The 27,964-nt window shown below is 39.3% G+C and overlaps 1 protein-coding gene across 2 annotated transcripts in view; it reads right to left on the bottom strand.

Moving 5' to 3' along the window:
- The window catches only part of ITPR2 (inositol 1,4,5-trisphosphate receptor, type 2), a 267,987-nt gene that overhangs the window by 141,948 nt on the left and 98,075 nt on the right, over positions 1-27,964 (bottom strand). For both annotated transcript variants that reach the window (XM_010575416.1, XM_010575415.1), the window contains 11 exons: positions 23,076-23,269; positions 20,172-20,304; positions 19,188-19,245; positions 17,515-17,680; positions 15,370-15,543; positions 10,486-10,575; positions 10,207-10,332; positions 8,282-8,404; positions 6,478-6,678; positions 1,925-2,176; positions 245-370 (listed from right to left, as the gene is read on the bottom strand). In XM_010575416.1, coding sequence (XP_010573718.1) covers positions 245-370; positions 1,925-2,176; positions 6,478-6,678; positions 8,282-8,404; positions 10,207-10,332; positions 10,486-10,575; positions 15,370-15,543; positions 17,515-17,680; positions 19,188-19,245; positions 20,172-20,304; positions 23,076-23,269 — 1,643 coding nt within the window. The remainder of the gene's footprint in view (positions 1-244; positions 371-1,924; positions 2,177-6,477; positions 6,679-8,281; positions 8,405-10,206; positions 10,333-10,485; positions 10,576-15,369; positions 15,544-17,514; positions 17,681-19,187; positions 19,246-20,171; positions 20,305-23,075; positions 23,270-27,964) is intronic.

Here is a 27,964-nt window from a genome sequence, read left to right as displayed (position 1 = left end):
GAAAAGAGAAAGGAACATGGGTTCCAAGATGCCCTTTTAGAAAGAGAAGACTGCTAGTAATTAGCAGGTTAAATGATAAATAACATAGAAATGACCCTTTGTTAAAAAAACCCCACACCTATTCTATTGCCAACTTTGAAAAAAAATACTTAATAAAATAAAAGAAGTTCACCAAAAAAAGTTATTGCCAGTTCAGTTGCCACCTATGACTATACTGTAACATTTAACATCTCATGAAGCTTACCCTTGCCATATCAATAAGGAAGTTCTCAAATAACTTCCAAATATGGTTACTGGCATAGATTTCTTTCATTTCCACTTCAGTGTCCACGTAACAGTGGTTAACAAAATTAACATAGGCAATTTTCACCTGCAGGAACAGCAAAAACACAAACAATATGAATTGGAGTAGTAAAAATCATTAACATGAGATTCTCTACGTGCCAAAACACTGAATAAAGACGATCCTTCAACTAATAACAGTAATAATGCGTATGTTCGGTTCTGAAGACTTAAGGAGAAGCACGGCAACAAATGCATTAATGCACTTACTGAAAGATCACACGAAGAAAAATGGAAAGGTTTTGCAACCATTCTTAATCTAACGACAAACCCCCCACAAAACAAACTAGTAATAAATCTGATATTTAAATGATATTAAGACTACAATGACCTGGCTCCAAAGCCAGGAGCTGTCAAAACGCAGGACATCCCTGCACTTGCTGGTTGACTGCTGTGGGTTGATGCCTTGTGACAGGCTTGCCAAATATAAAAAAAAATGTCTTTAGCAGAGCTGGGACTGCAATCCCATTCTGCATTCGTGGTGGGTGTAACTCGCATCTAAATGGAAGAGAAAGGTTGTGCAGTGCTGGGACTGCAGCCACAGCAGCACAGGGCTTAACAGGAGGACTGCAGTCTCGCTCCTCTCCTGCATTACAAGTCTACATGTGCACATCATAAAAATGGATATCCAGTGCCTGAAAAGCATAGATTAAATATAAACATATGCAGATACACTGAAAATTTCTTGTTGTGGTCAAAGGAGAGGAGATAGTTTATGTTTAATGCAGTCAGGAGAAAACTCAAGTCAGACTTCTAGGTTTCATTTGTTTGGGCTTTTTTTAATTATGTTCTGTTGAAATTAATGTTAGGAGGAACCAAAGCAAACATTTTTCTTTTTAAGAAAATAATCAGTTGATCACAAGGGGACTTTTTCATGGTATAAAGGGAGTCTTTACTCCTGCAGGTCCCAGTTCTGTTGATATGAGCCATGTTTTTCCACCAGATAGCCTGCAGAAATCCATCTGACCAATACATGAGGCCAGAGCAAGCTCCTTGCAAAGACTGTGAAAAGATTTCTTTTGATCACATCAGGTTTGGTGCAAACAAACATTCTTCTTCTGATCAGCGTGTGGTATCACAGTCCTACTGAAGCATAACCAGTAGTGGCTGCAGAATTGGGCCTTGATAGGCAGTGAATAAAAACATTTGCCAGACTGCAGTTGAATTTAATAAAACGAGACTTCACCCAAAACTCCTATTGACTTCAGCGTGGCCAGAATGTTACCTATCATTTCCAACAAATTCAGACAGCAGCAAAATGTTGGCTTGACAAACCACTCAGCTGAGTCTTCGCAGCTACAGCCAGAAGTTATCAGAGCATTAAACTCTGATAGTGGCTGGACAAACCCAGGAAAACAAAACAAGGTGTCTGCCCCAAAAGCTGACAATCAAAGCATAAGGGACAAGGAATTTTCTATTTAAGAAAATACTGGCTATCCTTTCTCACTTATTCACCTTAACAAACACTACCTGTTTCCAGCCCGTTTTCTGTGCAAATATGCAACTTGTCAGTATATTATAAACAACAAAACATTTTCTGAGCTTCTAAAAATGGTAACTCTGCTTCCTCATTCAATATTACCTCAGGTATGCAGTCATCATGGGTCACTACTCTCACTATGTCATCCAGTGGCAGGAGTGAATTGCACTTGATCTCTGTGTATACATTCTTTCCTTCTGTACAAGCCGCTAGCAATTCCACTAGAGTGATGTGATATGCTAAGGGTCCGCTCTCATCTGCTCGATCTCGCTCTGAACACATCATTTGGAGTAGGACTGGAAATGATGCTCTGTCGTTGTAGAATATCAACACATCTTCACCACCATTTATCAGCTGAAAAAGATATCACAGAGTTTTAAGCACCCTGCGCTGCAGTCATTTTGGGCTCAATGATCTTAAAGGTCTTTTCCAACCTAAATGATTCTATGATTTTCTTAATTTCTTATTTTGTTCTACCTTTAAGTATGCAAAGACTCTCTAGCTAAAAAAAAAACAAAAACAACCTAAAAATTAGTCTGATGTGGCTTACCAAATGCACATGTCAAAACACTATCCAAGGTAAACTTCTGCTCTTATCTATGTAAGTGCAAAGCTGGAATAACTCACCAAGAAGTGAGCTAATGCAAGGTCAATTTGAAGTTTAATTTCTATGTAGCTCTGTGTTTACCTAAGATAGTATGCCATCCTTATTATTCCTACCATCTCAATATTTGTTTGAAGTTAATTAATTACCCTTACCTCCTATTGTGAGGCCAGGATGCGTTATTATCCCTGTTTTATAGATAGGCGCTTGAGGTGCAGAGAGATTAAATCTTCCATGTTACCTCACACAAAAAGCCTGTGGCTCACCCAGAATTTAACCAACCTCTTCTGTGCCCTTGCTTAGCATTGGAAACAAAGGACAATTACTCCCTGCCTGCGCAAATTTGGCAGGTGGGTCTTGACATTGTCAGTGTCATGCCAGCACTTCCATTTAACAGAAAACTAGTGTATGTGATAAATATTTGATTTTGCTACAAGTGCATTGCTCATCTCAAGAGGATCCAGAGCGGAGGTGGATGCTGGCAGCCCCATCTCAGCAGATCTCAGAGAGAAGTTTTGCTCTAACCCTGTTTTGAACCCCTTGAACACTGAATATACCTACTGCCAGCACTGCTCTGTGAGCTTGACTGGAGCTGGGACAGGACAGTAGTCCCGTCTTCTCTCCATCACTTTCCTTTTAAGCATAATGAACTCTTAATGCAGGGGGAAATAAGCTCCCATAAACCTTTCCTAGTACAGAATACACCTTGGCAGCGGTATGTATTTTGTGAATAAGGCACCTGACATATCCAAGTCTATACGTGACATGAAATCCTAGCTTCCTGAATTCAAGTGTAGAAATAAAGGTTGGTGGAGCTGTTGAGAAAGGGGAAAGCAGTAAGAGTAGTAATGAAAATTAGTCTCCCAGAATGAAAAGTCAAGAAAAATTTCATCACATTTTCCAGGGTTTCAACATTTCAGATTTTGAATTTACAACTTTTCTGATTGTGTTTTCCCTGTTTCTTGCTTATTTTTACTTTGACAATTGGATGGAGTGAATTGTGAATTCAGTCTTTTCTGCAAATCCTGCTTATCTTTGGGTTTTTAAAATGTTTCTACTTGTGACTTTTCAAAACAGACATTTTCTGGACAATCCACAGCACAGAAAAAAGTTTTTAAAGGGACCAGTGCTTGGAAAGGAGGAAGGAGATCGTACAGGGACCCAGATACCATTAATTTCATTGCACTCAATGGCAAAAAAAGGGGGGTGGGGAAATACGAGTATTTGGAAAATTGACCTAACTTTTTAATACTGATGTCTGGAATACTATGCTCTTAGGACATTTCACATACAAAATAATAGAAAAAATCCACACCGAGCCCTCTGGGAAAGTACATGCTCTGTCACTTTCTATTTAGTTGTTCACCACATTCCCATGGTTATTTTCCACTTGTGTACATTTTGCACAGAGGAAAGGGAAGACAACTCTCTCCAGGTTCCCACAGGGTTGCACTGTTATGTCAAATCCAGACCTAATCTGTACCAGTATTGCTTGATATTTTATCATATCAAGTCAAACTGACCCCTCATCCTTTCATGTACCTATCACTGACGAATGAGGAAGAACTACCAGGAGATAGTGAACTTGTGAAATATGATGCTGCACGGCATGCTTACTGCACACTGACTGTGAGGAACCACAAACCGAAACAGACGATGTTGCATCAGCACAAGAACTAAGGGGGACAAGGTAATCATCGTAAATGCAAGGGTAGAAGAAGATATCATCTCCTTTCCCCAAGTGCTCCAGTTCTAAATGTGATTTGCGAAGGGCATCCAAATACTGACCCAAGCAGAAGAAATGATGTCCCTTTAAAAGCAGAAAAGGAAGAGAAGTATCCAGTGTTAGCCAAAGTTCTCACTGAGCATCATGAGCTCAGTGATGGATTAAAAAAACCCAAAACCACCAGCAGTATTTTCTTCCATTGAAGTATATTTTCAATGAGTTAAGGACTTTATGGAAGTATAATGAAGGTTGGTCAGTACTGGAGCAGCTGTTGATGCTCTGCGATGTATCACTCCAGAATACTATAGATAATAGAAAACACTGCTGCCACATTGATCTTGTTCAAAAGTAAATTCTGCTTTCTCTTTTGTAATAATGTTTGCACTGATAGGCACTGTTCTTCCAGGAACCTCAAAGCATGCTTGTAATGAGGAAAAAGTGCCCTAAAGAACCTTTCAGGTCAGTAAACACCATTACTACCACTATACAGACATGGGGACCAAGGATATGAGAACAAGTGAATAAGCCAGATTGGGAATGTTCAACATATTTTATGAAAGTGCTCTTTCTCAGTGGTGCTCCTTCATCTGTATGCACTTTCTAAAACATGTAAATATGATCAGTGTATCCCTTAGTCCCATTAAAAAGGAACAAGCTACAGTATACTTCCCATGGGTAAAAAACCACCGTAGTAGTTAAGGCACGCTGTACACTCATATTCCAGCTTGTCTTGTGGTAAATTCTTTACATGCCCCATCTGGAGGCACAGACCTTAACACCACTTGGTTAAGGTCACAAAGTACATCTAGGTTGTCTATTGAGAAACTGTCCTGAATCAATGGCAATTTCCAACCATTTGGCCACACTGTTCCCTTTATATTGGATTGCCATTCAAGCACTATTCAAATTTCACTCTTAGCATCTTTTTCTAACAAATCATAATTACTTACCTGTAATTTCCTACTTTTTTTAAAACAGATCATCATGTTACCCTCTTTCATCAAAATAGGGGTGCTCCCCCCCCCCAGCAAATTCCTGCAGGACTCATGATGTAAATGTCACATCCAAGTTCATTTTGATTTTCATCATGCAGTCAGCTTGAAAATGTAATATGACAATTTATCTTTGTGCTACTACAGGTCAGTAACAAAATGTATTTAAATTGAGAAAAACCTAAAAATTTCGTTTGATTAGAAAGTAAAAACCTACAAGAAGCTGTGGTGGAAGGGGAAAAAATCTAAAAGCACAAAGGCACAAGAACCATTTGAATTATGTAAATCAAAGGCTTGTAATTGATACTGCATGTTAAAACACTTCAGTCAAAATGAAAAGGTTGAGGTGGATTCCATTAAAGGTTATCCATGTAGGCTGAAGCTTTATTTTCTTAATTAGAAGTTTTTCCTCTTTATTACTGTGGAACAAAATTTCAGCAGGGTTTAGTTTTATTCATACCACAACTAGAGCTTATCTCTGTTTTCTTTGTGAAGATGTCTCTTCAAAAAAAACCAAGAAAATGCACTTTGTAAAGTAAAGAAAAATGTTCCTTGGACTCTCATCCTACCCGGACTTCTCACCATATTCAACTTTATGCACTTATTAATCTCGTTGAACTGTTAAAATAATTACAGTTAAATGCATGAGTGTCTGCAAGTTCAAGACTTCATTTATCATGCACACTATAGATCAAATCCTAATTGCAGAGAAGTCAATTAGGTATTTTCCTAGTAACTTTATTGGCATAAAGATTTGTCCACAAACCACTCTGTGGAATTTACTGGGTCAAACTCTGAATCTAGCTAGTTAAAGCTAGAGTAGCTCTACTGACTCTCACAGAAATGCTCTGGAACAGAAGAAAAGCAGAAACTAGTACGTAGAATTGTTACATGCTCACGTGCTAAAAAAAAAATGGTCTACAACACTATTTAGACAAATCCATAGATGTAAGAGCCTCTTGTACGGCAAAAAACCATGCCATGATATGGCAAGTTTGGTGCATAAATGGGATCCTAAAATACAGTACAGTAAAATGAAGGTTTATGTAACTCTTGAGATTTCCATGCTACATCATCTACAAATAGACATCTCTGTATCACCATGCTAACACTCATGTTTTCTTTCAAGTAGTTATACAGATGGCCTTACAAAATTAGATTAAACTCCCCAAAACGTCTGCTAAAATATTCATTATTTGTGATACCGTTTAAAATTCTAAAGCGATGATGCCATTATATCCCATTGGTATCAACAGCAGAAAAAGCAACCTCAAAATACTAGTGTGTTAAAAAGACATCACATGAGTGATAAACATACGAACACTTCACTTACCTCTGTCATTACCATGTCCTGGCATTTTTTCACATATTTGCCATCTGCTTTCACAATGGTCTGCAGGAAACGCAGGTACTCCACATGACGGCCATGCGTCTCAATGCAGTGTACAAAGTGCTGCACCACTCTTTCACTAATTTCGTTACACAGAAGGTAATTATTCATGAATATGTACCGCATGGTTTCAGCTTCCAGGAGCTATACAGATTAAAACAAAAACAACCTTGTAAGAAGAGCAGATCTGTTTTGAGATTGAAAGATTCACAGGAGGCTAGACTAGAGAAAGGCACATTGGTAAAGGGAAACTGGGACAGTCAAATGTGCACCAGCCCCGTGATTAACCAGTGACCTTAGGGCCTAGCTTTCACTTATGATGGGATTCCTCCACGCTTTCCTATCAGTACAAAATGGTCCTGAAGTGGACATAGACAAAATCTGTGCCCATGTAGAAGGTGAAGACACACACATACACACACTACGCTGCTAGAGCACTCTATAGGAACTTTGGTATACATGACAACTGAGACCACATTCATCCCACTTGCCACGAAATTTTGCATTGAGGCAACCAAATAAGATGATTAGCTACCTCTGGCTCCCTCTGTGGCTGACAGAGGCAAGCATTTCCAGCAGGCAAATCACTGCACGTGCAGTCTGATCACTCTCTGAGAGAACATCTCTTTCCACATTAACTACAGAGGAGCCTAAGGCTATGTTTCTATAGGTGAGTAGCATGGTACAAGAGGAACAGATCTGTAGCAAGAAAGGGATGCTGCTGAGGACCCAGCATCAAGACTTTATGCATTCTTGAGGCTTTTGTTTCAAACTTGCTCTAGTTTGATCTCTTGAAATAAAGGCTCATGAGGGTCAGGTGCGCTCCTAGAGTATATGTTTCTGTTTAGTGTCCTCTGAAAGGAATCCATACCAAGTTTGCTCCACAACATGAACAAAAGCACAATAACTGGGATGATCAGAAGATCAACTTCAAAAGAACAGAAATGCAAGTGCAAGCAGGCTCCATACTTGGCACCTGAGTTAAGTGTCAGTGTTGGATAGGATGGAGTCTGGGCACTAGTCCCCACTGTGGTCAGCTCAGCACCTTTCACTAACTTCACAAAAAAAGCATACGTAAATAACAACAGAACAAATGCTTCCTAATGTATGCAGGCCAGGGGTCTACAATCCTAATACTCACACTCTTTCGAATAAAAGCACGTTTTGCTTAGTAGATCTGCCACTGAGCAAGCTGTCATTCTATATGACTGTATCTCTAAACACACACATACACAAACACACAAAGGGACTGTGACAAAGAGATTTATTGTAAAAACAATGATTTAATAAAAGATCAAATTTATATTAGTTGAATCAAATGGAAGCATCATCAACAAAAATGTATGGGTCTGATTCTGCTGTCACACAAGCTTCATGACAGCATAGTCACAGCACCTTCTACCTTGACTTATAGTCCATCTGTGAGTTAGGATGAGTAAGATCAGAGTTGAGCTAAACATGATGCGACGATGTGACACATGTTCATAGATAACTTCCAGTAAACTCCACAGGTAATATTGTTTTCCATTTTTAAAATGGCAATATTAAAAACAATGACATAATGAGCAAAGAGAAGGGAGAAAAGACAGGAGAGAGAAGAGGAGACAATAAGGGAGGAAAGCCAAGGACAGAGAAGATAAGGCAGAGAGGGCATAATTTAATGAAATTATTTATTTAGCACTGTCATTTTTCAGTAAGTCCAAATTTACTTCCAGTTATAATATTCTCCTTAAAATTAAATACTTACCCCTGGAGTTAAGAACAAGCTGAGATTTTTGTGGAGGAGAACTTGATTCTGAGGATTTCCCCGACAGAAATTCTGAAGAAAAGTGTGGGCTAGATTCATAACTTCATTCATCTTTTCATCACTCTGCAGAAAGAAAAGACAAACAAAATCAGCTGGGCATACCTAAACACACTTGTTAAAACTGCACAATGTGAATTCAGCCAGGAACAAATCAATTCTCCTAGCCTTTATAGGCAGGAATTCTCCCTCCAGCAAAAGCAACTGATCTAGTTTCCTTCAAAGTCCATCAGTGGCTATACCTTACTCTGAATCAACTTGACCATGGGGAGTCACAGGTAAGAGCACAAACTCAAAGTAAGACTTCCTCATGTATGGTTATAATTTCCTAGTTTAAAAAAGTGCTAAGTGGCTTGATGTTCAAAAAAAGCTCTCTAGCCTGCATTGATTTTAAGCTTTTGAAAAGCTTTGGCTTTTATATAGCTACATATAGAAACAGATGTATGTGTGCATGTATGTGTACACCTACACGAATAGATGTGTTCGTACACATACTCCCACACAAATATATGTCTAGTTTCCTCCCCATTTTATATTATTCTCATATAGTATTCTAACTATGATTTGATGAACCACCTATATGGACAAGCACTATTTTACTGAAGACAGCTGAACCCAGTGTCTGTATGATAACATTAGTGTGTAACACTCAGGAAAACGTAGCCCAGAAGAGGTTTTATCTCCTCTCAATGCTTCCTATAAGATCTAGAAAGATGTTGTCCTGGTTTCAGCTGGGATAGAGTTAATTTTCTTTCTAGTAGCTGATATAGTGCTGTGTTTTCGGTTCAGTATGAGAAGAATGTTGATAACACACTGATGTTTTCAGTTGTTGCTAAGGAGTGTTTATACCAAGTCAAGGATTTTTCAGCTTCTGATGCCCAGCCAGCAAGAAGGCTGGAGGGGCACAAGAAGCTGGGAGGGGACACAGCCAGGGCAGCTGACCCAAACTGGCCAAGGGGGTATTCCATACCATGTGACATCATGCCCAGTATATAAACTGGGGGGAGTTGGCTGGAGGGGGGCAGACTGCTGCTCGGGAACTAACTGGGCATCGGTCGGCAAGTGGTGAGCAATCACATTGTGCAACACTTCGTTTGTATATTCCAATTCTTTTATTATTAATGTCATTTTATTATTATTATCATTATTATTATTTTCTTCCTTTCTGTCCTGTTAAACTGTCTTTATCTCAACCCACAAGTTTTACTTTTTTCCCAATTCTCTCTCCCATCCCACTGGGTAGAGTGGAGTGAGCAAGCGGCTGTGTGGTGCTTAGTTGCTGGATGGGGTTAAACCACCACAGTCGTGCTCTTCAAAAGGCTACCTAGATCATTCATTTGCATGCTCAATGCTACTAAATCAGTACAAAATCATATTGTCTTCTGAAAAACTTGCAAGTGGAACTAGGTTAGAGGCATCCACCACAGAAACAAAGATATTATTTCAGACTTGATCCCTGAAAGCTTTTTGTCCATCTTATGTATCTATGATAGCACTCGCATCAGTACCCAACATTGGAATTTAGATACCCTGCCAGGAGCTCCATTAAATCAATACTTCTTACTGTGCAGTGACTGCAGATCTAAGGTTTGCCTATATCAGGAATGGGATGATAGCGCAGTGACATCTAGGTACCTGAGGCAGTAATCATTAAGTTCTTAATAAAACCTGTTCTATGCAGGCAGCCATATTTAAACTTAGGACCAAACCCATTATTCTGAAGGTAGAAAATGGTATCATCACTTCATGTTTGTACCATAGTTGACTGAATTAAGTTTAAAAAAAAAAATCACATTGATTCTTGGGCCTCTTGAGGCCTTTCCCTTTATTGTGTTCACGTTCTTCACCACTAAAATTATGAGAATAACCTTTTCATAGGGTATCTGCAGAAGGTCCAACACTACCAAGTGGGCGCCCATATTTTTCAGCAATCGCTGCTGTTGATTCCGACATTTTTTATTCTGAACACAAAGTTTGCTGAGTCGAATCAAAATCTATAAATAAATAAACAAATAAATAAGCATGCAAGCAAGCAAAGAACCAGTCACGTCACACAGAAACAAACAAAAATACATTCTTTCAAAATAATTACCAAATCTACTTATCAAACAAGTACGTCAACAAAGTTTCTTAGCAGATATACCAACCTCTTTAACAATATTGTAGTTATTGCTTTTATTGCTGTCTATCTGGGGTTTTTTGGTCCCATCCTGTATTGGACTCAAAATATTTGACTCCTGTAACAAAGAACACACAACAAGTGGAGATCTATTGCAATTTCCTCAACATGAACTAGTTATATTTAATAACAGCAAGTGAAGAAGTATTACAGCAGCTCATAGGGAACAGATATAACGCAGATAATAAAGACTCATTTATTCTTTATCCACCAGTCCAGTGAGTGAAAAGATTCACATTCAAGTCCTTCCTTTGTTTCAAATTTGCAACACAATTTGAGGCAACTACTCTATAGTCTATGTCTTCATGCTTCTGATCCTCCTAAAAAAGAATACGTCCCTAAATCACAGACTAGACGTCCCAAGGAATTTAGATACTATGAGAATAGGGACTATAAGTGTATTTCAATAGCCACCCACTTGTTCCAAAAATCTCTAATACATCTGGAAAGATTACAAAGTCTATGTATGTGAACATTAAAAAGTCCCGAGAAAGAGCTTAAGATGACCTCTGTAGTTGAGATAAGGTGGAGTTCTCAGCAGGAACAAGTAGCATGTGGAAATTAGCAATGTTCCTCCCATGAAGAGGACACTTCTGTCCTTATCTCTGGATGATGCAGGAAAGGATTTAAAAACAAATGAGAACTTTATGTTAAACCGCAACATCCAGTCATGACACTGTATGCTCTGGACCTTGGCTCATAGAAAGCCCCAGCTGGGTAAGATAAATAAGAGAAATCAAGGCAGTAAGTAACTGTCAACAACCACACACCTTTCCATGCATATCTCAATCAAAACACAGAAGAACATCTACACAAATACTGTCACTTAGAATACTGGCAGTGGGTTGGTTTTTTTTGTTCTGCTGCCAGCTATAGTATGCCTTTCTTAACTGGAAACACAAAGAACTGAAAGATTGGAGACTTTGGATGCTGAAATTATTAAGCATGTAGAAAAACTGTAGCAGATCTCAAGGCTGCCTCACAATATAACCACAAGGATGTAAACCAATGTAATAGCATAAAAAAGAACCAAACAGGTGCGCTTCTGTTTTTCCTTGTGTCCTCAAACTTCCTACTCTTTTAGAGAAGAGAATTATGCTAAAACACACATGCATGCCAATCTGAATGTTTATACCTCTTGAAACCTCCCTCTGAACTTTCTTAGCTGATGGTGAAGATGAGGAGTTCTATAAATCCCATCTGGTCTTAATTTCCAGTGGGGCAAGAACAGCTGCACCACTTGGCCACGGAAGCTGTTTAGAACAGCGTCAGCACTGCTGTTCAGCGTGGTCATGTTGATCTATGCAACAACAGTGGATTTTTATTTGTTTAGGTTTGTTAGTATGCATGCTGCCTTCTCTCTAGCTGTTTGAATCAATACTTTGGAAGATATTTCAGGCTCTTTGCTATAATTAACCACCCTCCTCTGTTCTGGGACTATGGGTTAACCAAGATTAATTTACCTGTTACTTTTATCAGCATTCTTCCTCAATCAAAGTAGTTTTATAATCCATGTGAACTATATGTCTTATCTGGAAGTGCTGATCAGCATTAAACTGCTGAATCTATCCTTTCTCTTAAGAAAATAAAAAACTGTTTATTGAACCCATAAGAGTATGCCAGGGATGTAGTTACCAAGAGACAATCACACCACTGGGATACCAGAGACACTCAGTTGCATATCTTGCTTCGTTACGCCCCATGATAGACATTCTCTGTCACACTTTTCCACAGGGGACAGGGAGTCATAGAGATCGCACTGAGAAACGTTCTCATCTGAGTACCCCACCTTTAGGAAATGGTATTTTCTGAAAAAGACTATTTCCTCTATTCATAAAATGCCTGGGATGTCACTCTGCATCAGTCTTAGGACCCTTTCTTTCTAGCCCCCAAATGGACACCCAGATTCCAGCATTCAGTCCCAGCAGTTCCCCGCCGCCGAAATAGTCTCACTCAGCAGAACAGCTGTGCAAGGCACTACTCAGTCTCACGCTGGTACAGTTTTGCCCTCAACAGGCTGCATTTACTTACCAGGGGAATGAGAGGCACTCTCAGAAGTTTCAGTTCGCAACCTCAACCTATATATGATGTTTCAGAAGATTTTTGTTCATTCTCAGAACCAAAGCAAACTGCCACAGACCAGAAAAAGAGGAGAGCAAGGGAACACCAGGTGCCTAAGGGAGCTGAAAGTTTACGCCACTCGAAACCTCACTGAACTTTCTTAGCTGATGGCGAAGATGAGAAGCTCTGTAAATGCCACGGCACTGTATTACAGCTTCACCTGAGCGTCCTTTCACTGAGACTAGTTCTCCTCCTCAGATCTGTGTTTCTGGTGCTACACTACCAATGCATCCTCCAGTGACAGGTCAATAAAGACCACACTTCCCATAGTCCATGGTATCTATACAGACTGATAACACCCTTACTAGAGATAACCAAGTAAACAGACTATCTGCTTTTCCCTTCTCAAGTAAGGCTCAGTTATGTGAGATCGATTTCAGCATTTCTTCCTAATCCTATACAGTGTCTAATTTATGTCTGACCTAACTCCAAGCACTTTTCACTATAATTCTGATCTCCAGTTCCTATCAAGATGATTCTGCATGGATGTAAGATTTGTTGTTTTACCTGTGGAGAACTCTAGATACTTTCTTTAGAAGAACATGGCCTTTTTTCTACAAATCCCATTTCTAGAGTCATAGGACTGCAAAGAAAAAAGTAAGTCTCTAGCCCCTCCAGGTTATGATAGAAAGATGGAAACAATTACCCCAACAGACTCAGAAGCCTAAGGGGCAAAAAGTATATATATGATTTTTTAAAACTCTTATGCCGATCTTGCAACGTGATTCAGTGAGGACAGAAACTTGGGCTTAACATAAGACTGTTCTGGAATGTAATTTAAGCTCTTGTGTGCACTTTAACGTTGTTTGGGAAAAATTAAGCAGAGGGAAGTGAAGCATATTCCCTAAAGACTTAGAGGTTCATCCAGCTCAGTACTGAATACCCAGCATCCATTCCAAGAAAGCATGGGATCTCACAGGGATGTTTATCTGCTTGAAGCTAGCTACCTGCTTCACACTTTGTAGATTATGACCAGCACCTCACCTCTTACGTCTGACTTAAGATCTCAAAGAGAGTATTCACCATCTAAAGTAGTTTTGCCAGGTAATAACATTTCTTGACTGCTAAAGAATAATTTAACAGGGGAAAAAATAACAGACAAGGTTCTGAGTTATTGTAACCTGGCACAGCTGTCATGGAATTACCACCAGATGATCTAAGCAGTTGTGCAGATTACATACTACTGTTCTGATACACTTCCTCAGATCTGCCAGAGATAATATTGTGCATCTACTGAAGCACTGCTAATCCATACAGACCCACAGATGCCTCATGGGGAAAAAAACACTGAAAATATCCCATTTAGAGATGCTTCTGTTTCAAGCACATTGTTTTGTCCCCTCTTCCTGGAGTTTCTTTGCTATCAGAGCTATGTGTAGGTATAAAAAGGATCTTATTACACTTTTAAAATGTGTTATAGCTAAAAAACCTTGTAAATATCCTGCTGCAATCCTGTATCCTGTTTCCCCATTACCTTTTCCATTCAGTAAGTACATAAAGGAACATTTTCTTTCCTACTAGAGCTATGCTTGAGGAAAGGAAGTAAGAAGTCCCACATACTTAAGTTCATGAAGTCCAGATTCCTCCCCAGTTCTGACACCACTAAATTCAGCTAAGTTATATTAGAGGAAGAGAAGGACCTACACTGTCCCAAGAAATTAGAATTCTCTCCCTTGAAGTGTTGGATTTTCCCCCCATATGAAGCCACCTAAAATCTGCTCTCCCATCTGAAAGGCCAAGTGTATGCCATAGGTATCTGCAAACATCCCATCTCTTCTCAATGGCTCCTACTTTTCCTCAATGCATTGGCTTCACAATGCTCTGTAATCCTGACTTGGCTTCTTACTAAGCTTCCCCTGGTGGCTTCCTTGCCTATTTTCTTGCCACCAGGGAAGACTCTACTATGGAAGAGAATAAGTAAAGTGCTGTGTCAGAAATCACAGTTGTTCATCTCTCCCCACTTCCTCTGATGAAAATGGAAAAGTGGGAATAAATATTGGTGGGAAAGCCTGCTCTATCTACTGTTATGCCACAAACCTCAATCATAGCAAATCTTGCAACATTTTGCATTTTCTTAAAGACTCATACTGGAGTTAGGTGATTACATGAGGACTTCAGCTTTCACTGAAAAACAAAATTTAAAAAAAAATAAATCAATTACATTTTTAAAAAAAATCAGGTCTTTGTGTTCCAGATTCAAGTTCTAAAGTTTCTCAAATCACAATATATCCCAAGAGTGTGGTACGACAAGGGTCAAAAAAAAAAAAAAAAAAAGTTAGTTCACCTACAAAATCTCAATATTCTTAGGTGAGTCTTATGTTTGGTGGAGAGTGGAATTACTTGTGATGTTTGAAAATATGGGTTTGATTGCGCTCCTCCCCCTAGTTGCAAGAACAGATACTGTCTACTCCTTTCTTCCAGCAAGTCAACACAACTGCCAACATGTAATCCCTAGATTACTTGGCCACAGAGTGATGCCGTACACTGTGGCTTGCTCGCTAGCCAGAAAGGAAGGCAGCTCTGTGACATAAGAACGCAGTTACTGAAAGCAGCAGGAAAGAATACTGAACACATTGATAAAAGAGTTCTTATTTTCTGTTCTGTCTATTCCTACAGCTCAGACAGAATACTGCACATTCTCGCTTTGATTAACCAGACCACAAATTTGCAGTTGTTCATTAAACTACCTATAATTTTGAAACAATTCTAACAGCAAGGGCTTTAAACCCACCTCTATTGGCTCTTCTCCCCCTTTGGTTTGATTGTCGCCCACCTCTCCACTCTCATAATTGCTGCTCTTCTCAACCCACAATTCTGATTTTTCTACAGTCAGACGTAGCTGATCAAGATCAGCCTTGATTTGCTTGTAGTTATCAACATCTTGATTAGACACCAGCAACTGAACCTGGAAATACAGAAAATTGTAAAGCTATTACAGCAGTAGCACCAGCACTTATGCCTAGGTAATTTGCTTGACAGTTTCCATTCTAAGCCCCTCTTTCCAGGTGCTTTATATAACCTTCCTTAAGAAACTGAAACATGGAACACACAGGCTTTTTAGCCCCTATCCATCAAAAACCTTTAACAGAGCCGGAGACTCTAGTTGCCCAAAACAGGATAGTTACAACATTCACAACATTCTCTCGCCTTCTTTAATACACTGCGAAATATTTTCAGCACAAGCACAGATTTACAAGCTCTTGAGTTCTATGCAGAGTTAGCTCTGATGCACTGATTATGATCCTCATGGTATTGAAACAATACAGTTACATGGTATTAAAGCAATACAGTTAGAAATAGCTTATCCCATCAGCACAATACTTCACAAGAAAAAAAAAGGATGGTATGACAACGAATCAGGACATTCAAAGGAAAGTCAGAATGGCCAGCAACTTTAATGATCACCTACATCACCATAATCAAATATTGAAAAATAAGTTAGGCCAGGTTAGAAAAACCCATTGGAATATAGCTCATAAACTGACTTTCAGGTTCATGTATTTTCCCACCATCTGAGTGGTTGCCTCTTACTAAGACTAATCTCACTTTTTCTTCTTTTGTACTGCTCAAATTATCTGGGTTTTTTTTCACTGTTATTTGTAGTTCTTGATTTAGCATGATCCACACATTTCCCTTCTTTGTAATGCTCTTTGCTCTACCAAGATTATTAATGAAGATAATATTAAAAAAAACTAACAACAACCTTTACAGTAAATCAATAAGCACTATTAAGAAATTACAGTTATGTAAAAGATTAAGGTCACATGGCAGACAAGAACACTGACAGGGACATTTTTTTTTAAAAAAAAATCACTACATGCAGGCAAATATTTGTAATATAAAGTTTTCATCATCTTCTCTCTTATCTTGGTAAAACCTTGTTATTTTACAGAATTTATGAATGCTGCTCATCCACAGACATTCATATTCCGTGTTTTCTACAGTCTTTTTTGTTTGTTTGTCAATCAGCCTTTTCCATCCCTTATGAAAACATGTTAAGCTACTCAGTCCTTGCTTACCTGGGAATAACAGCTATTTATGCAACTAAGCAGCATGGCCTAACTTTAACTATCTGGTGGGAGGCCATTATGCTACACTGCAAAAACATTAAACAAAAGCTTTCCAGGTCTTTATCATTAATCTGTTTTTAAACAAGAGAAATCTCTACATCTTACATAACAATGAGACAACATGCTATCAAACTCCTGAAATAAGCATCAGATGGTCTTATCAACATATGTTATATAGGGTTACGTAACAGAGCTGTCTCTGTCATCCAGCCCCATGACATCAGATCTCCCCACCTTAATCCACTGACACATGGAGCCTGCACATGCACCGTTATCAAGCAGAAAGAATAAAAGCTGAAAACAGGCTTGGCTCTATTACTCTTTTCCTGTTATTTGGGCATATCCATATCATGCAGTGGAGCACAATGCAAAGACACCTGAATTAGAACCAGAAACACCACATGAATAACGAGAGCGCTTTATACCCAGCTCAAGTAGTCCAATAAGACAGGAAAGTCTTATTGCTGACGCTGGTACACTGCTTGCAGAACACGCGCTACTAACTCTGTCTCTGAGGGATCACTCCATCATGTCTCACTGAGATGCATGTGTCCCAGCTGTCACCACGGACCTACATTTTCAGTAATGGATGCAATGCTAGAAATAACTATTTCTGGGTGCACAACTATAATGTACACTAGCACATATGGCCAACTCTAACAAAAAAAAAAGAATCTCTGCTGAATTTGGACCTCTAAGGAAATAACACTCTCATGCTACAAACAGCAATTTAGGTAAGTAAAGCAGCCTTTGGAAAGACTTTCCTCGCAGTCAGTTTCCTGGAATAATGCCGTGCCCATCCATACCTGTTTAAATGCTTGCAGAACTTCTGCTCTCTGGCTGAAGTGCTTAAATAGCAGGTGCAGAGCACCTGAGAGCAAAGGAGGATAGTCATGCATGATGAGGTGAATGAGGACCCGTAAAAAAGTTCTGCCCCCTTCATCATCAAGCTGAACTGCATTCTTCTCCTTTCTGTAACAGAAATGGGGAAACAGGACCAAATAAAATAAAATAAGAAAACACAAAAACTTTTGACATTAATATGCCTGTACACACAATCTTCAATTGACAGAGCTCTTAAAGCCAAATCAAATACACTGCAGGATGGAAACTATAAACATCACTTTAACATATTTTATAAGGACTTCAATCCTACACTTATATGCTGTTGCAGCAATCTTGTAGCAGAATAGACACTATGAAATGAAAGTATGTATGTATGAACTGTATCAAATATTGTGATTAAAATCCATATTGCAAAAATGTTCATTTATACCCTTGATAAGTTGTGCCATGCTCATCCCCAATCCAAATTAATTGAAGTAAACAGCATTTCATCAGAGATTAATTTGGCCCTTTCCTTTTCACTCCCTCCTTTTTCAGCTGCTATTAAAATTTCATTTAAGAAAAAATAAGCTCAGAAATAGTAAGAATTGCCAAAAGCATCATATTTCTGGAATCATATTCATAATCTAGAATGGCAGAAAGCAGATTTACACTTAACATATCAAAGCAGAAATAATGTTTCCAAGAAGCCATTCAGTCTCTGTTCATTTTAAAGATGCAGATGCCAAGGGCTGTGTGTTGTTTTACATTACGGGAGTTCAGGGGGAGGACTGGAGGCATTGCTTGTGCTGGTAATGATTGCGAACGCATGAGGGACTGAGAGAGGAAAGATCAGAGTGCCCATATTGTGGATCCTTCTCCCTAGCTCCAAGAAAAAATTTAAAGTCTACGGCCTTGTCTAAATGGAATTCATTCTTACTGGTATAATTATACCCTTAAAATTAAACCAATATAGTGATAATGGTAATAACTCTCCAGTGTGGATTTTTTTTTGTTCACAGCATAGCTGAAATCACTTCCAAAACTCTGCAAGCATAGCTTGTGATCTGCAGGCCTCTGGTGGTCCAGAATATCATGGCAAGTGGTCCACAGCTGATTTGAGGAGTCATATGAGAGAGATTATTGTTGACATAACTTCCTAAATAAGTTCCAACAAAAGGTGCAATGACAACAGGCCATGTGGTCTACAAGAAATACTGAGGGTCAACAGTAACCTACAGATCCAAGAAATTTGGGGCTACAGTCATGAGGTACACCAGAAAAAGGTCTTTCTTTAAAGCACCCATGTGAGGCATTGTAAGATAAATAATTAGTGTGTTTAAGCCCAATACACCTGTACACCATTCCCCAGCTGCCTTCGGGAACACAACAGAAACTTTCTACCAACTCTCTTACAACTAAGACAGTGGTCATTTCCAATCCCATGGTCATCCAAACCAACTGGGCTGTTTGCTTGTTTGAAATTCAGGTCTTTTCTGGCACTTTTCTGTCTATGTATAGGCTATGTAATAAGAAGCAGCCAAAGGAAGAGAAAGAGGTATGAAAATAAGCACAGAATAAACCGATTGTCCATGGGAAATATCAACGTGAACAAACAGATACATAGAGAGAGGTAAAACTTCAGAGAATATACCTGCCAGCAAACATGGTTTCAGCCTGAGCTGCAATTTCGTCTATGTCAGGAACAATTGCTGGAAAAAAATAAAAATAAAAATTTAAAAAAAAAAGCGCCAGTGATTATTGTTTAATCTGCACAGCATAATCAAACTCTGTTCCTCTTTAAAGTAGATGTTATCAAGTAGAGGTCTAACTATGCATTCCTCAACTAGGCAAAATTCGCTATCTGCAGGAGTAGCAGGGAAGAAACAGGACACGGGGCAGAGTCAAATTGTGTATTACTATTACTGAGGAAGAGCCAAGTTGTAGTGATGAACTAGAGCCCCGTGGTGCTAGGAGCTGGACAAACCACCACCAGTAACCCACAAATGTCAGAGAATATGAAACTTTTACATTTTTTGTTAGATGAACCAAACCCCACAAAGCAGACACATGAACTTTAGAATATTTATCATAAACCAAATCATTTATCACACCGCCATTTTGCTTTAGAATAGCTTTAATATACCTTACTACTAAAGACTTTAGTACTCCTCAGCTGCCCCTCTGTTACACAACACCTCCAATTAAAGCAATTCTTCCCTACTTGCAGGTGATCACACAGACAGCAGTCAGCCTTTTGAGCACTTCTGTGTGCACAGGAACACTCCCGGAAAGCCACTCCATTTTCGCATAGCACGTTCACCTCACTTAAATCTGTCCTCATCCAACCCCAACCATTTTTTCATGATCTACTCTCCATTACATTTGTCATTGTGCAGCGTTTTGGGAAGAGTACAAATGAGAGAATAAATAGTCATAGTGGGAAAAAGGAAACACATTTTTGTTGGAGGAGGACAGGCCAGCAAAAATCTTATTTTTATGGGATTCCTTAAAATTTTCATTTTTCCACAAGCTTTTCAACTTTAAGCAGCATGCATCTTTCCACTGCAGTCAAGTTCTTTGTTTGGAGTAGGCTACGCAGAATTATTTTACATTGCAATACAATAGCGACATTTACCTGAGGCAATCCCTGGTGTGTCAGGTGGGGATGTTGTAGAGCAATCAACGTTTTCATTGTTTTCCCCAAACTCTCTCTTATAGATAGACAGCATGTAGGATATTCTGTAGTCCAGTCTAACACTGAGAATAAACTACAAGAAAAAAAGTTTTAAATAAGACTTTTCTTCTGCTGTTTGGTAACATGGGTTAGGATTTTTCTGTGGTGAAACATACAGGGATACATGATTATTTTAAGTAAATGATTTTAAGTAAATACATCCACTACAAAAAAAGAATCCATTACATTCATCAGTTTTCTGTGATTTCTTTCTTTACTACAACCATCCTGTGACATATTGAACCCTACCTTATCGACTGCTGAATACTAAGCAGCAGACTGGATTTGTCCAGGGGCTCCAGCACACTGCCTTGTCCTCACTGCCTGCGAGCCAGGTCAGTACATTCAAACCCATGTTGAAAGCAATTATTTCATATTTCAGCGGGACTTCTAATGCTCCACGAAGATAAGAAGTGGAGAGGGGTTGAGAGTAAAGACAACAGGCTCAAGGCTTACCCTCTCAGATGCCCGACAGCCAAGGGCAGCAGTGCTGCAGTAACTCCAGGCTCCCACGGAGTGAAGCACAAGCCTGGTGATGTCTTTTGTTAGATTGCTAATGATCAGCTGAGGGTGTGAGGAGCAAATAGCACTTCCTTCATGAGCTCCTAGTAGTCTTGCCAGCATGCAGCAAAAATAAAAGTTTGGCTCTGGAAGCTACCGCTGTAATGGTAGCAGAGATCCCCCTCACTCAACGCTCTGCTTTCTTCTAATTGTTAGTGGCTTTTCTTCCTCAGCTGTGAAATCGGAAACTCATACAGGAAAAATCCTAATTCAAAGCTGAAGTGCTGCTTTTATACTGGAGTAGCAAGGAAAGTGACTAGGCTGGAAACATTAGTACCAATTTAAGGACTGACACATATACATCCAACACTTCAAAACTGACTGCCCATCAACTGAGTTTCAGTGTTTCCCACACTTATGCTCCTTGCCCACAGTAAATGCAAGCATACAATGACACAGGTTTAAGATCGCTTAACATGTTTTACAATCAGTGGGGATGAAAGCACATATATTAAGTTACCAAGACTCAGGCAACAGGTGATGACTTAGCAAATGGTGGCAACCTGTTGCTTTGATCTCCAACTAAAGTCAGACAAGCTTCCCAGACCCAGAATACTGTAATAGGATTTGGCTAGGACTATACCATCTAAAAGCAAATAAAATGCCAGTTTACAAAACAAAAAAGGCAGGTTTATTTTGGTTCCATGATCAAGTTACCCTATAATTGTACAAGCAAGGGTTTTAAAAATAAAAAACTCCCAGGTCCACGCATAGTCAACTAAGTCTATCAGGCCATCTGTTTAATTCTGGCTGATGACAGAATGGAAACTCTTAAGTTGAAAAAGCCTTTACTTAAAGGAATAAGAGGATATATTAAGAATTAAATTATTATAAACTGAAATATTTCTTAGAATAGAATAGTTTTAATCACCACTGTACTAGCTATGCATGATAATACAATAAATCTAAAATATTCTTACTTGCCTTTTAGGGTAATAGCACAGTAATGCAAGGTAACATGATTAAATTAATCCTCCTTCACTGCATATTAAACAAAACTGAATTATTTTGCATTTGTGAACTAAGATCATATATATGCACATGTACTGTGATTCACCCAACATATGACAACTTGCTAATCTGCAGTAATTTGACCGTGTGACTGAACCATAACTAACAAGCCACAGATTAAGTAACAAATCAGGATTAAATGCTCTCCAGCCCTGGGTGCTCTTGCACTGGACATGCTGTGAAAAAGGAAAGGATGAGACAAAAATTGATTCTCTTGCTTGTGAGCAGCCAGGGAATGGACAGGACAAGGTTGGTGTCCTGCAATCATCCTCCTGGGCATCAACCAGTACAGCATGACAGTATGGAGAGAATCTCAGCCAAAAAAACTAATGAAAATGAGAAGCAATACACATGAATGGTATTATTTAGGTGATATAAGTTCAAAACACTCTGTCCTTCACCATAAGCCTTAAACTAAAGGAGCTCTGGAACCAAAGTATGCAGTATGGAGGATACTCTAACAATTGATAGTCTTTCAGATGATGAGTAATTAAGGTAATCTAAATCATTTATAAGCAGTCAGAACAAATGGAATCCTTCAAAAGTGACAATGGTACCAACAGATTTGCAGAATTTATAGAAAACACTGAAACGTTCCTTCAGGGCATAAGTATTGCAGAAATTGGGATTTGATATGCAGAATGAATGTGTGTCACTTCACTTACTAATAGCACAAAGTGAAAATTATATCTCAAGAGACATGCTAGTGTCCTATAGCTTGTCAGTTCAGCTGGGAGAAAATCATAGCAGCCGACAGACTATTCTCAATCTAACAGTGGAAATCTGAAACAGACTTCAAAAGTGCATGGCCTTGCATGACTTCAGTGGGTCTAGGTCCAGTTCTGCCCTTCTTCAAACTACTGTAAAAGAAGAGTCAAATACTGAAGCCAAGCGAGCCACCCCAATGTAAAATGAGTGTTAATGAGACTGGAAACAGACACACTGTCTTCAGAAAACATTAGCGAGGCAGATTAAAGGACAAGTTCTGCCTTTTCACAGTTATAGTGACAGAGTTTCTACAGCATCAAGTTCCTTCAAAAGTGAAGTAAGTGTAACAGAGTGAGGACCACAACTGTACAATTGTTCACGGAGAGGAGCATTCTTCCTCATATCAGTGTTATTCTTATAATAAACAGCCCAGGCAGGGGTAAGAACGTAGGTAACAGAACTTGCCACTACATGAATAAGAACTGTGAAATGACTGCTATGTAATATTCCACCAATCATTATTACCTGCAAAATCTCAATGATTTTCAATTTGGTGTCCATTACGATCACATCTTCACTGTCTGAGGTGGTGGCTTGCTTGCTTGGGTGAATGCTTGGCTGTATATCAGGGGCACTGATGGGAAATATAGATCCTCTGCTCAGCACCATTTGGGTCATCATCTCTCCTACACCATGGATGGTCCTCATAACATTGTTTCCTATGCATTAAACAAAAACATGTATGTATTTGCCATGAGCAAAGCTTGCTTGCAAAGCTATATATCACACATACGCCCATGTCATCAAACCCCTTTACAGTCTTAACAGGCATATTGAAAAACAAGTCCTCAATTCCTGATCAAAACTCAGGAGAAGGAATTCATTCAAATTACCCAATGGTTTAGAGACACATTTTCTACACTGATTTTCCAAGAGATCATTTCTTACAGGTCAACAGATGGAAAAGATGCCAAAATATTTCCACAGCTCTGTTAACATGTTCAAGGATTCATAAAAAGTAGAGCAAAAGAAATCTTAGTGGTTCACCTAATCCATTCCCTTGTCTGAAGGCATATTATCTACATCTAAGACCATTTCTGAAAGAGGTTTGTTTAACCTGTTTTTAAGAATATTTAAGCGCTGCATATCCCACATTATACAGCATCCCTAGGCAAGCGATTCCAGTACTTGACTATGTTTATTGTTAGAAAACTTTTATTGATATTTCATTTATATCATCTATTGCTGCAATTTATGACCTTGCTTTGTAGACACACGAGAGGAGTTCATTTTTCATGCCTACTCCCACTGATGTCTTTGCCATGGTGACTAGACATAATACATGGGCTTGACAGTAAGGTTGATTTTGGCACTGCAGAGGCTGGAAGGAGACTATCCCAGTATCTTATATGTCACACAAAGAGAGAGGAAAGATTTGAGGCTGTGCAAGTCTGATCAACCTCTGTGTGTGGTCCAAATGACAGGCTGCAAACCAAAGCGAACTAACACAAGTAGCCAACCATCCCCCACAAAAAAGTCCCAGGACAATGTCAGGCCCTGAAGGCTGTCCTGAAGGTCAAACTAGTATCTGTAATCACAGTGCCCTTCATAAGTTATACCTGGGGGAAAAAATTATTTTACACTCATGTGGCATAAAACTTTATCCAGTCTAGTTGCAATGCTACCTATCACTGATGCTGGTTCAGCAAAATCTACCAAGAAATACCATCTGTTCCCATAGATTATACTGGTCTGTCTTTATAGTGAATTTTGATATGAAAAGCATCTCAGTGAATCAATAACTATCTTCTTCCAAAGGTGGGGAGAAGAAAGAATGAGAGTATTATGCTACCTACCTACATGAATTAGTTTCCTTTCTTGCAAAGCAAAGATCTGAATGAATGGAGGAAAGGAAAGGAATGATAGCATCTCTTCACAGAAGGAGTGCCAAGACCTAGACTACACCAAAGGCAAACAAAAGAACGGAGGAAACGTAGCTTTGCTGAGGTAAGCCTGAATAGTTCTTGTCTGTCTTTTAGTACACTTTAATCATCATGCAACTGACAAGTTTTACTCACACTGAAGAGACCCTCTTCCCAGATAATCTGCTGTAAAAAGCCAAAGCTATATTTTATTTTGTTAGCAATATCCTCCTCTCATGCCCTTCTTTCTTCAATCCATAGAGCTCAAGTACTGCATGCAGGGAAAGAGGATGCCTTCAGCCCTGACTTTAAAAGGAAAACACACAAAGAATTTGCTTTTTCAAAGTGAATGAGGCAGATTAGTGTCACATTTGAGGTCCCATTCGGCATCCAGTCTGGTGTGCAATCACTCTGAATTGGTCTTTTGAAAATAATACTTCAAGTCCCTACAAAGGAGGGAAAAAAACGTATTTCTGACTTTGCATAATGTTAGGAAAAAAAAGCTAGAAGTCAAACTAAGGGCTAGATTCTCACATTAGGCAGGCACAGAAAGTTCTCCTAACTGCTTACACCAGCATAAAGCCAATAAAACCATTCCAAATACCCTTCTTGCTGCAAAATGAAAACGGTGCATTTTCCTTTCAAAACAAATAAAACAGCTGGGGAATAACATAGTATGGATCAATCTCTCTCTCCCCCTCCCCACCCCCTTTCTCCCAGTGTGCTATACATTTATTTGCATTGACCATCATTCAGTACACTTGTGTAAAGCTAAGTTACTAAGTAGAGGACCTTCAACCCTTAAAGTAACTTCAGTTAAACTGACTTTTTGCATCTTCTTCATCTTCAAACTGTGAAATAGATGACCTCCTTTATATCATCCTGTCCTTAATGCTGACTGATAAGCCTACAAGAAGACTTAAAGGTTATGCAGCTGCTTCATGGCCTGCAATACCACTGCACTACATCTCAGTTGAGATGTCATCATTCTCTCTCTCACAACATGTTTTCAAAATCCCTTTCACTCAGTTGTACAGAGGTGAATATAAACAGAGGCACTGCTGTTTGGAAACCTCAGGAATTCTTTATAAAACAACTTGAGTCAATGGAGTTACCAGCTGATAATTAAACCACTTAAGTGTAAGACAAGTGCAGAAGATATTCTTCTGGAAAACAAGATACACAACTGCAGTTTGTCCCAAATGAGGCAGAAGAATTCCACTTTATCTTGAAAAGTTCCTGCCCACCCTTCACGACTGCAGTCCACTCAGTGTAAAGTTAACAAAAAAGGTAGTGTCTTTTGGCCAAGGAGTCAGACAACATCTTGGGTGGACCTCATATTCCTGGAGAAGGAAAGCTGGGATTTTGTCTAGAGCATATCTCCTGCCTATTTCTCAGCTATCACTGGGGTGCTGCACAGGCACCGCAGGGGATGGGATCCAACTCCCTCCATGACCAACGAATTAGTCACTCTCTCTGCATTTCAGGACCACCTCTGCAAATGAGGAGACTACTTTCTCCATCTCTAAAAAGGACAGTGAGAGGCCTGATATAACGAAGACTGGGAGGCACTCAGCTAATGTGATGATGGAGCCTATAAAAGCATCTAGGAAATAAAAAGAAACGAGATGACTGCTGTCCTTTCCCCTTAGCCGTGAAACATCAGTGGTAAAAGATGGTAGAAACCAGTGAGCAGTAGCTGTGAAGCTGCTTCCAAACAGCATCAATATCAAGGATAAACCCTCTGTCCACAACATTCCTTTACTATTGACCTTCATGCAACTGATCAAAACAGCTAAGGATCTAAACAGCAAAGAAGGATTAAGGTGGTACTTATTATCACTGCCATTTCAAATTCTATTGCATTAATGCATAGGAAAGGATTTTAGTGAGAGAAAAGTCTACTTAATCCAGTTTGGTATTTACAGCTGAAATGAGTAGTGACTCAATACTGCATTATTCCTGTCAATAACAGCAGTGAGACAAGGTGTCATGGGTAAACCCATCTTGAAAACTTTTTAACTAACTGCCTGACACTGATTATTTTCAATTAACTCAGAGCAGGCTTGGGGACAACGTTCCCAGAGTGAAAATAATACAGCAACTGGAGCAATTCAGCATTCTTTTCAGGGAAGATATTTCAACAACTATATTCTGTAGGGTGCTGATGAAATATAACTATGTCTTAGGAGTAGACAGCAGTCAACCAGCACGTTCATGTATGGCAATGAAGCAGCTGACTGTCTCTCAACACTGGGAGGAACTGCTCTGTTCTTCTAAAGAAGCCATGAGGATCGTTAATATACATGAAGAGTGGGCAGTAGCTTCTCTTCCAAAAGATTCCACAATAATCAGCACTCATGGTACTCAGTGTTATCTGTCCAGCCTTGGAAGTCCAGACCATGTTAAGCATGGATTTAAATCTGTCACTCACAAATATCAGGGGCCAGCAGCAGTATTGCTAGTGAGTTGTTTCTTCTTGCTATGCTTTTGTGTTCTCTTGGCTTTAATATAGTTATCTCAGCAGGGAAGGGTATGAGTCTCTGAGGTAAAGCATGCAGAAAGGTTATTGCAGCTTAAAAAGTGACTAACTGCATGTCAGCTAAGCCTGCAACAATGCAAGACAAAATACACTGGCTCAATAAAAGAGATTTAAGTTCTTAGTACATATGCACACAATGACTAAAATAACGGAGCTCTGATCTTAGTTACAGCTCCAAAGTGCTTCCTGAATACCAATGCCCAAGGAAAAATTAACTTAGTGCCTCAGCTAGTTGACTGAGCTAAATCAGGAGAGATAGGAAGTAGATGTGCACCCTGATTACTTTTGTGTGCACTCTGCTAGAGAAAAATGAAGAGAAGCCTGAGCTGTGCCTTCATATGGTATTGCTACCCTTAACCTGCTGACCTCCATCATTTGTTGTCTTCTTTGAGGTCAAGGTATTAACATTTATATATGGCTGAGAAGTGTGGCAGGGAGACAATGGTCATGGCAATATTGTAAGGTGCTAGTGTGTGCGACCAAACACTTCTCTCACCAACAAACCACTTCAAGAGCGCTCAGAGCTGTGACTGACCAACAGAGAAAAAGAACACAAGGTGATCTCCATTAATCTTCTTCCATTTTTCCAATTTTCCCTTCCTCTCCCCAATTCTTCCTCTTTGCTCCTCCCTCTGCCAAGACAAGTCAGATGCCAAGAACCTTCCATAACAAGTGGACCCATTAGAAATGCCTCCTGTTGAATGTACGGTCTCACGAGGTTAGCCAATGGAAGAGTGAAATCACTGTACACACAAGTGGTAATTTAAAGGAGCTGCAGATTGACAGGCACTGAAAGAAGAGGAAAGAAGAGAATGCTTGTCATGTTTTGAAAAGACAACTGTGCATCTCCTTTTCATTACTTTTTATTACAACGATCACAACTTCCTAACGAATATCAGTTTCTATCACAAAACTGTAGCACATAATCTCATACAATTTGGCACGATTGA

The sequence above is a fragment of the Haliaeetus leucocephalus genome, unplaced genomic scaffold (assembly GCF_000737465.1).
Source record: "Haliaeetus leucocephalus isolate CR32 unplaced genomic scaffold, Haliaeetus_leucocephalus-4.0 Scaffold473, whole genome shotgun sequence".
In the NCBI taxonomy this organism is placed as follows: domain Eukaryota; kingdom Metazoa; phylum Chordata; class Aves; order Accipitriformes; family Accipitridae; genus Haliaeetus; species Haliaeetus leucocephalus.
The sequence above is the reverse complement of the archived record's forward strand: the minus strand, read 5'-3'. Positions and strand labels throughout refer to the sequence as shown.